At 35.9% G+C, this 10969-nt stretch overlaps 3 protein-coding genes across 5 annotated transcripts in view; all 3 read right to left on the bottom strand.

The window, feature by feature from the left end:
* LOC138178765 (alcohol dehydrogenase 2) overlaps positions 1-10969 on the bottom strand; it is a 319787-nt gene that overhangs the window by 86506 nt on the left and 222312 nt on the right. The window lies entirely within an intron of this gene.
* Positions 1-10969, bottom strand: part of Fas2 (neural cell adhesion molecule fasciclin 2) — a 171771-nt gene that overhangs the window by 3634 nt on the left and 157168 nt on the right. For 2 of the 3 annotated variants that reach the window (XM_069110967.1, XM_069110966.1), the window contains exons 7-9: positions 3182-3313; positions 2130-2199; positions 797-922 (exon numbers count right to left, since the gene is read on the bottom strand). In XM_069110967.1, the coding sequence (XP_068967068.1) occupies positions 797-922; positions 2130-2199; positions 3182-3313 (328 nt within the window). The remainder of the gene's footprint in view (positions 1-796; positions 923-2129; positions 2200-3181; positions 3314-10969) is intronic. The other variant, XM_069110968.1, reaches the window with a different exon arrangement.
* Positions 1-10969, bottom strand: part of LOC138178761 (15-hydroxyprostaglandin dehydrogenase [NAD(+)]-like) — a 154549-nt gene that overhangs the window by 91325 nt on the left and 52255 nt on the right. The window lies entirely within an intron of this gene.

Raw genomic sequence — 10969 nt, 5'->3', positions numbered from 1 at the left:
TCAAGAATAAATATAACTAAAGTTTGCATGATGGAGAACATTCACGAAAAAGGTAAGTGAATTGAAATATCATTAAATTATTTGTACATTTCGTAGTACATAACAGTGTGCGATATTTACGACTGAAAAATATTCCTGTCTCCACAGTAACGTTTTCCACGAGGCAATGAAATTGAATTACCTACTTTCTCAAATCCACGGTTGAATAGAACAGGGTAAATTAGAGTGAATAGTGGTGAGTATGCTACGTAGTTAACGGGCAATTAATATCACTTCAGAGTGTTGATATCTCATGCAGCATAGCCAAAGCACGGGCGAATAATGGCGATAGTTTATGCAGCGCGCATAAAGAGTGACAGAGACAGAGAAAATAGGTAAGCGTTAAATGAACTGAACATGGTGAATAATGTACAGTGTTCTTTCGTTCGGAAAGTGGTTGGCGGCAAAATAAATTACATGTAAAAGAAGGATGAGACGAGGAAAGGAAACAGACAAGATCCTTTCATGCTGCAATTCTAGAAATTCAATTTCTTTTATCGACGGATCGTTAGTTTCGTTTCCATTGATGCCATTCTTGAATTACGTATTTGACGTTCCAAGATGTACACTAGCATCGTGGAGCCGAGGAATAAAAAAAAAAGAAAAGAAAATAAAAAATAAAAACGGGAAGAATATAAGAGTGTTAGACAAAGAAAAAAAAAAAGAAAAAAACATCATGCGAAGTAGAAAGCCGTGTCGGAGCCCCTTCGTGAGAGGCCATGCTTCTTACTGATTTTCACTTATGTATCTCTCTTACATGGCAGTATGTTTGACCAATTTAATGGTATTTTTTCCACTACCCGAGTCTTGGATGGCCGTGACCCCGGCGACATTGGCCATTTTTTGGTCGCAATACGGCAATGGAAACCGCCAACCGTAAAGACTACCGGTAAAGAAAAAAAAAAGAGACAGATGCGAGAGGGTCAAAGTGTCTCCTAATGGCGGGCTAGGTTTTAACGAGTTAACCGGACGATTTAACCACGGGACACTCTACTACCTTTTTGCGAGATAAATATAGTTGCAACTACAAACGTTCGATAAGAACGCTATAAAGGATGCCCGGTTTCGATTTGTCAAGTATCCATTAAGTTCGGACTATAAGGGCTCCTCTTCGTGGTCGTTCAGATTTTTATTCCATTATTCTGTACCCTCGCTATACTATTAAGAATGAAGACTGAGATCGTAGAAAGTCTGGACAATTCGAATTCATGGATCTCAGTAAGGACATCGCATTACTTAGAATGCACACGAATGAATATAGAATAAAACTGACTTTTTAGCAAAATTAAGTAATTATTTAGGCTCAAAAAATTATATGGAAGATAAATTTAAAATATTCTAGTATAAGGAATGTATGTCTGATATAAAAGAAATATAATAAGCATTTTTATCTCATCGAATTTAGATGAAAATCTAATTTAATCCTCAACGAGTTGTTGATGATTCGCAGTTGTTTGAATTAAATTACTTAATTTTACAATATTTTACTTTAATATGTACTCTATGTTTTAGTAACGGAGGCTATATACGAAATGAGTCCATTAATGAAAAATGAAAAAACCAAAGCAAGATTGAAATATCAAAATTCGAGGATCGTAGCAGGATAAAACATCTATAACCAAATGATATCACAATTATATAAAAAAATCTTCTTTCCGATATTCGGACCTATTTTAATGAAATTTTTCAAATAAGAGCTATTGAAATTTTTGTTGTTGAAAACTTCGGTAACCCTATAACGAACCGGTACTATTTCCACGAATATTCAGGTAAATCTTTCTTGAAACTCGTACACGTTCCGTAAACTAATTTGCACGTTAGTCACGGCTCCAACAGGAATCTCCATTCGAGTCGCAAAAATTCGTTCGACCTCTGCGATGCGAAAGAAAGAGTTTCACGGAGGTTTTGTAAGTTCGATGGTGGGTGCAAAGTTCGATGACACGGTAAATATAGCGCCAAAGACTTGCCAAAGCACAATGTAAAATATATATATAATGTATATAAGAAAGTCAAGTAAATCGATCTAAATATCGTGAGTATGTAGGTACGTGTAACGCGTATCGAAAGAATTCGATTGGAATGAGCCTCACCTGCCAAGTTTCGCGTCCTCTTCGTCTACTGGCTTTCGGCGGGAACGTTCACACACGTAATATATGATTCCTGTAATAAAAATTTCATAGAATCATTGGAAAAAAACAAGAAAGGAAGATATCAATGTCGATCGTGAAAAAGATTTTCCTTAAAATTAACAAAAATGATTCTTGTCCATGTTTGAAAATTAGTTTCAAATTTGATGAATATGTATAACTAGACGATCGCATCTCGTTATAGCGTTAATGAAATTTCAAAATGTTTTATATAAAAAACATAGTCTTTGAACTAGTTTTGAAACTTTTAATGATAAAAATTTTTAAATACTTTTGTATAGTTATAAGCCTAGCTTCTGGTTACGAAAATACATTCTGATCTAAAAAATCCAACACTGACGAGAACCGTTTTTGTTACAAGTCTTCCAGTTATATTTTATACTAAACTTTTTCTAACTTGATAAAATTTACTTGTCAAAACCGAATAATTCTATATGATCACTTAGCGCGAGCTAACGTTGCAATTTCACGTAGAATCACAGTTGCACTTTCAGATAAATCTGCGTTGCAATTTGAAACAAGTTTATGCCGCGGGTAATTCCAAATAAATTCGCGCTGCTATATCAAGCAAATTAACGTTGTAATTTCATATAAATCCAGTTTGCAATTTTAGATACGTTCCGGAGGTCGCGAGTGCTAATAAATTCGCGCTGCGCATGCATGTAATGCTATGACGTGATTTTAGAATTTATGTTGAAGTTGTGAATAGGTTTATGTTGGGAAATTAGGCGCACGTGTGATACGATTGTTAATAAATTCATTTACACTTTTACTTCATATTGTATATACTATAATTTTCTTAGATACAAATTGCGAAGCTTAATATTACCGTTTCAAATGCAACTGTTATGACTATTACGTTGCAACCTTTCGCTATAATTTTATTTTAGCTCGTGTTACAATCTTATGCAATCTAATATTTCTAAATTTTAGAAGAAATTCATATTGCAACTCGTGATAAGTTTGTGAAGTATATGCGAAAAAAATATTCTCACCTGTCTTATGCGCGCAACAGCATATCACGTCGATCACGATAATAATAATGAATAGTACCGCGATGACGATACCAATTATGGCTGCGCTTGATATCAGAGGTCCTTGATGATGAACCACAGTTGTGTCTATACCTTGAAGGATAAGAATCATATATCAGATAAATATCACGACAGAAAATGTACATTTGTTTGTTTGCAATCCGTTAGTGCAGAAGCATTACTCACAACGATGTTTGGTGATGATATAAAAAGAAAATCGTTCCCAGTCTAAAGTATATTGTTTTACTATTGATTATAAGTTTATGCATTCAAAATAAGGTTTGAAAAGCTTCTTGTCACATAAAACATATTACGAACCTAATTAAAAATTAATTCGAAATTGTAGCTTAGTTTTTAGTTTTTTTGAATGTGAAATTTTAATCCAACACATGTTTTAAGATATAATGTAAACTATATGCTTATAGTAATTCTTTCATTCTTAAATAGTCCTTTTAACAAATATATCTGCCTTTTTATTATTATTCTTGTATCTTCCTGTTAGCTGGTTTACTTTCTTTTATTTTATTCTTAGATAATAAAGGTTACATATGAAAAATTAGAATATAGAGATCCTACTTTAGAATTGCGTGTTATAAAATATTCATATACACGAATCATTTATTTTATATCATATTCTAACATATTTCCTATTTTCTCCCAAAGAAAGTTTCCAAATATAGAGACAATATTTTAGTAAATATTGAATTATACGCGATAAATCTATCGCTCGCTCCACACCGAACTCCATATGTCTGAGAAATCCTACATTCTACATGACAAGAAACCTTCTAAACTTCGCTTCCATCTAAACAAAAACTCCCCTATATTTCACTTAAGCACTTTCGTGTCCCGCGCGAACAGACTACATGTTTCTGGAAGCAATAGAAGCGAATGAGTCTACCGCGAAATTGATATCGCGATCGAGTTTCCGTCTCGAGACCTAGGAACATCACCAAACACGTTACGCGAACGATTAATTTTAGTCTCCTGAAAAGAAAGAAGATCGGCGGGGGGTTTTGGGGAAGTGCCAAAAATCCGTTTTCATCAAAGCGTAGACACGTAAGGAACCAAGAGAACTAAACACACGCACACCAAATCAAACCAAAGCGAACCAACGTATGTACATACGTGTATGTGTATACCAATGAAAGAATGATATCGGTTGTCGAATAAGCGATAAAAAGAAGCGTGATTAAGAAACAATTTTTAAGAAAGAAACAAACAAATATGTATAAAAATTAGAGAAATAAATATGAAAATCAAGAAGAAAAACGAACTAGATAATTAAATGAAATAGCTGGTGCACAAAGATACATGTGTGATACCAAGCGCGAAAATATAGCGGAACGGAAGAGCGACAAAAGGGTGTGGTAGTCCCTTCTGTCGGACCGGACGTAGAGATATGGGTGCTGAGAAAGCTCAAGGAAGGGGGAAGAAAGCTTCATTCGCTACCTTTCTCTCCCGATGTTAGTTTCTACGCGTCACTAGTCTAAATGTGCTACCTCCACACACATAAAGCTCTTTTAATATTTTTTTTCCACTGAGTGCCTCTTGCTCGCTCTCTCTCTCTCTCTCTCTCTCCCTCTCTCCCTCTCTCTCTCTTTCTTACACACACACACACACGCTCGCTTTTTTGGCTTCAAAAAGTCAACAGAGAGGGACTACTACGATATATATGTATACTTAGCAGATGTATGATACATATTACACCCGTCGTTCGACTCTTCTGATGTGCTTCAATATATTTACCGTTCTCTTTCGAAGCATGTCGCATCCCATCGTGTACATTTTTGCTCGTATTTGTCCCAAAAATCTTAATTTTTCTTTCGCCCTTCGTTTCTTAGTTCTCGATGAGACAGGTGGGCGGAAAATGAACGAGACGGCCGAGAAAGAAACCATCTCAAATTGATCAGCCCGTTTCGCTCGAGTTCTCATTATCTTTCTCATCGCTGGGTCTTAACCCCTTAATGCTTATGTGTCGTCGCGGTCTGATCACCGAAGCGGATGATTCAATTTATGGTGCGTCGTCTTTTAGACTGTTCGTTTGATGCTGCTAATGTTTTCTGATAGACATTGATGAATGAATAGACTGTTCGTATGAACGTTTCCGATCCATCGATCGGTTCTCCGAACAGGCTGTGTTCACTGTCATCTTCTTTGCCAGTTCTGTTCTTTATGCATGCGAGTGTAAATTCGAATTTTCTTGACGACTGCTTACTGGACTGACATTTATTCCTGTTGGATGGTTGGTCGTCGAGTAATATCGTTATTTTATTGTAGAAGATTAATAGGAAAACGTACCCTTTCAATTTTTATCTAGCCGTCTATGATGTCACGTGCTTTTTTGTTCTTTGCGAATTTTTGCGAATAATCAGACGCTGTGGAATTTGTTTAATAAACAGTGCATTATTTTGAACAAAATACGATATCCAGATATTTAAATCCCAATTAATTATAAGAATTCCAAGATTTACGAGTTCACGTACTTAGGTATAGCTCATTAAAGGAGCACGTTTTCGCTTCGAGCAGATAAGAACTTTAGCGATTAGACGTTTCTATTCTGTTCCAGTGCGTTACTTCGTTACGATTATTTTCGTTGTCGTTCTCCTTTCTTACGCTCGTGCCGACAGGAACCTTCATTTGTAATCCTCTTTACGATACAAAGAGTTCATTGCAATCATCCCTTGAACCAAATTTCATAACGCGTGATTTCATAATTTGTTATACTGATAAGAACGTCCATTTGTGATCCTCTTTACTCCCTAAAATACAAAAACTTGGTCGCAATTATCTTGGAATCTAATTTTGTAAAATAAAGGCCGATGATTTTTTACATAAAATTCAATCGTCGCATCAAGGGGTTAAATCTCGTAGAACCAACGATATTCCTAATTTCTTCTTTTCATCCTATCATTAACATTTTCTATTTGTCTCTTATCTCTTATTTTCTCTTCGGTTACGGTGTACTCAACAATCTCCACAGCGAAGCGGAAACAATTTGATGGTGGCTTCTTTGCTGGCTGATTCATTTGGCATTGTATTCCTTGAACACTCACATATATATTTCCATACTCATATTTACAATAAGTGTTTTCCACAGGTGAAACGATAAAACGTTCGCCCTCGTTATAAATACGAATGTATATATATATATATTATATAGTATATTAGGCACTAGGCTAGCACATAATCCTTGCACGTAAGAATGTTTATCTCTCTTCTACACATCTTTCATATACATATAATATTTATATGTATATATATATTTATATATATATACGTTTGTACATATACATGTGTATGCTGTATACAGATCGCAATTTAATATATATATATTCGTCGGCAATTACACGTGAATACCGCGAATCCTTTTAAAAACGCTGGATCTGATCGCGAAACGCGTTCCTTTTCAATCTTCCTCCTTTTATTTGATCGAACAAAGAGAAACGAAATGGCGCTCGAAAGACAGTGCACGCATTTCAGTCCATGGTTTTTCGTTTTCTCCTCGGTCTGCGTTTCATCCTCTTTAGTTTTATACGGCGGTCAACGAGTCGAGTCAGTGGAGATAAATAAAATACAGAAACGCGAAACACCTGATAAATAGCAATTTCATCGACAAACTCTAATTAACTGATGCTTAAAACGAACTAGTATTATACTAAAATCTTTGAAGAAATTTCTACTTATGCTTTTTTAATTTTATTCCCTTGAAACATGGATGGTATCTTTCTCCAAGCTTTTGCAATTGCTGACAGTACATCGTAACATTTATAGTTTCGTTTGAGCTACACATTTCAAGGATGAAGCTATCGATGAACATACATCGTCAGTTTTTAAATCAGTATCGATTTCTATAAAGAAGATATTGGAAAATTAAGATTGCTTCTTATTGATAATGGATAATTCCATAGAATATTGAACGAAGTATTCTGTTACATTTCAAAACGTTGTATTTTCAAGACACCAAAAGCTTTTAACTGATCCCTGTATGTATTTTCAGATACTACACTCGGCGAATAGAGTCGGAAAACGTAGCTTTTAAGTTTAAGAAACTTTCAAATTGAAAGTTACTTTTGTTGCAAAAATTGCCATATTCGATACAGGCCGATGCAGTCACAAAACCGTGAATCACAATCGAGTTTGTACTTTGAGTTAGGATTAGGTTTCAGCTAGATTAGATCTGGGTTAAGTTTGGATTAAATTTCAGAAGTTCCCTAAATTCAAATCTAATATTTCCGGCCTCTACTCATTTCGTAAGTATTATCAGAAAATACATGTATAAATTCGTCAAAAATTTCCTATGTCCTAAAACAAAATTTAACCTGTATCCTACATCTTGTAATTTTCTCACGACCACTGACTCGACTCGCACACGTATTTCACCATACAAAAACAGCTATCGATGATCAATTCGACATGTCAACCAAAGAAAGAAATTTATTATAAGGACAAAAAAAAAAAAAAGAAAAAAAAGAAATGTTTCCTCGAGTGCTGCAATCGACAGGATCGTGGCTCGGTTATTACCATTATACGTTGTTGCTGGAAGGACCAGCTCTACTCCATTTCCTCGCCAGAGGAAAATATCCGATGCGAAATAGACGGGAGGATTGAAAATTGTAACGGTCGACGATAGGATCGAATAAGAGGAATAGAAAAAAATGTCTACATGGAAATGGAGGTGGCTGGCGAATGGTGACGAATTTCATTTTCGAGGAACGTTTCTATGCGGCAGAAATTAACGACAGCAAAATTGCGTTCCTCGTACTGGCTTTGTTCATTTTAATGCTCGCTTGTGAAAATCTGCTCGTTTTTACAAGTCGTTTTCCATTCTGCTGTCCGATTCGCTATATATCAGGACAAAGAGAAGGATTGCAATATATACGACGATTGTAATTTCCACGGGACAATGTAATAACTTCATGCGTCCATTAACCGGTCCCGTGAAATGACTTCGACCTTACTTTGAATTTTCGTACTTCGACGAGGTGCTGATCGCTGGAAGAAGTTGGAGGAAGTCGGTAATTCGAAGTTCTTTAATAGCCGCGCGCAAGAGACGGAGAAGATGCCTATGAAAAGGAGGAATATCTTTCCAGGAAGGTACCGTACTTGTCCAGCACTTAAGTCACGATTGCGTTATCGTAATTCCGCGATGCACACAGCAGGAATGCCATGTGCCTCGAAAATAGATTCACTGCTCTCGACATTGCACGGTGCGCTTCATATCGCGAGCTAGCTTCATGTTGTTGCCTCCTTAACCCTTCTTTTTCCTGCGTCAAGTCACGTTCATATGTCCGTCCTCGTTTGGAAACGCGTCGCCTATTTATAACGGGCCCTCTGTTTCGGGGCGAACAGAGTTCCTCGAACGAGCTAGCGCTCGCTGCACGCGAAAGTATTGGCACTCAGAGATTATAATAAAGTAGAGATGTTACTTCGTTTTGGAGTTACCCGGTATGGGTTCTACGAGTCGTTTTTCTTTTCTTTTATTTTGGTAGAATTTGGCGGAGTTGTAGGAGTTTTATGGAATTATGCAAGTTGTTTCTTAGGAATTTGTACGTTGGGATATATGGCGCTTGATATAAGAAAGAAATTGATTCTTTATTTTACTGTATTTTGCAGGAATTTAGAGAATTATGGAATCAAGACATTGTAATTTTTGGATATTTGATATTTGTGGTAAAGAAAAGAATTAATTTAGAGAACTTCATGGAAACAAGATACGATTTCTGGACATTTGGTACTTGTGACATAGGAAGGAATAGTTTTTTTTTTTTTGGTAAGGGAATACGATTTTCAACTCTGACAGGAATTATGTGTAGTATAATGAAGAAAAAACGAAAAGTGTTAGTTGTAGAACTGGAACAGAGGTAGAAGTTGCAAAAGATAGTAAAATTTATGCAAATGGAAGATATTCACATGAACGTTGCCATGTTGAAATATAGATATGGTAGTTATTCATGAAAGTTTTAGAAAGGCATGAATTTTACACTAAAAAAAGTGCAATGCATTAAATATTATGAGAAAAAGTATAACTCAAAGAACAATTATTCATAGAAAAGTTACATACAAATGAAAATTTTGTTCAATGTTAAACGAAATATATTCCAAAGCATACGTCCTATACATTTTTGAAGATTTAAATTTCCTATAAATGTATACACATCCACAGCCTAATCATTACGCAACACATTATCCTAAATCACAGTTTCGATCACATAAAATTTATTCAACGCTTACTGGATTGAAAAATTGCTTTCCTTACGTTTGCTCATCTGTGGCATTCATATTTATATATTCCAACACTAACAACACGTTTGAACTGAAACTTACAAACTTTATCTTCCTATTATTGTCCAGAAACATAGTATTTAATTTGCAATTAGCAGTTGAAGTTAAGAAAGGAGCTTCTACCATTCCGCGTCAGACTGTTCTACGCGAGTTCATAAACAATTTCACAGCTACAACAGCTCTTTGTGCCAACACTTTCATCGACGATCTCGCGCGTTTTTTCCACTCGGAAGCTGAGAGCTGGGAAACAGAAGGCGTCTCTCTTCGCCGGGGCCCATTTGCATCCTCCTCGAAATTATCTCACCGACGCCGGTTTCTGATCTTTCCGACCGAAGCAGTTTCGCGGCAGACTCTGCGGCGTTTTAAGTTACAAAATTGCATCTCCGCGAGACGCGGTAAGCTACACAAGAAGAGAAGGAAAGAGAGAAGATCGAACAAGAGGACAGGATGCAGTTTACCAAGGTTCTTGCGCTCTCTATTATAAGTTACTGGCCGCGAGGCCAGCCTCCGGAGTTTTAATTGCGTTACAAGCGAGCCATTATCCCGAGTTTCAACGATTAATCTCGAAATCTGCCTTCTATCCGCGCGTTTTCGCGCTACCATCCAGACTTTCCGGTTTGGTCAAGAAAACTCACGCCAGATCAAGAGAAGTTAATCAAACGATACTCTCTTTTGGAAGATTCGTCCCATATAATGCAAGGGTTGATCAAGAAATATTTGGTTTGTTAAATATATTTTGATATTTTGTAAATGGAGGAGGAAGTAGGAAGGCAGATATTTTTGAAAATTTCAAATTTTTGATGATAAGAGATAATATAGAAGAGATATAGTATAATAAGAAGTTTGATAAAAAATATGTGGAATGTAAGTAGATTACAAAAATTAAGCTATTTCCTTGTTTTCGAAGGGAAGAGCTCAAGAAAACGACGTTATTTATGCACGAGCAAGGAAATAGAAGAAAATGCTGATTATGAATGAATAGAAGAAGGTTGATCCTAAAAAGCTATAAAAGGAACATTCAGGAAGAGGAAAAAGAACGAAAAACGACGAGCCAGGAAGAACTGTGATAGAATCCTATTTATTCAAATGAAATTTTAATTAGTGTCAAATGAACTGCACACAGAGTCCATTTATTCGAACACTAATTTGCTTGAATGAGAAATTAAATAACCTTCTACTATATGAATTATTATATCGTATTCAATTAATCAAATTAGATAAATAGAAATCTCCTATAGTTTCGAAATGACCATTCCAGCGTATAAAATAATATTTGACGAACAAAATCTGATAACAGTAGACGCCAGAAATCTTTTCATCGCGGAAACCTCACAGACATCTTTGCACAGACGTGCGGATGAATCAATCAGACAGACGATTAAATCGTTTAAACGAAAAAAATAGTGGAATCGAATCAGGTCACCGAGCAATTTCACGTGGTCTTTTATTTCCGGGGCTGGTATC

This window comes from Bombus flavifrons, chromosome 4, assembly GCF_040668555.2.
Source record: "Bombus flavifrons isolate JBK064 chromosome 4, iyBomFlav1_principal, whole genome shotgun sequence".
Lineage (NCBI taxonomy): Eukaryota > Metazoa > Arthropoda > Insecta > Hymenoptera > Apidae > Bombus > Bombus flavifrons.
This window is presented reverse-complemented; position numbering and strand designations above follow the sequence as displayed.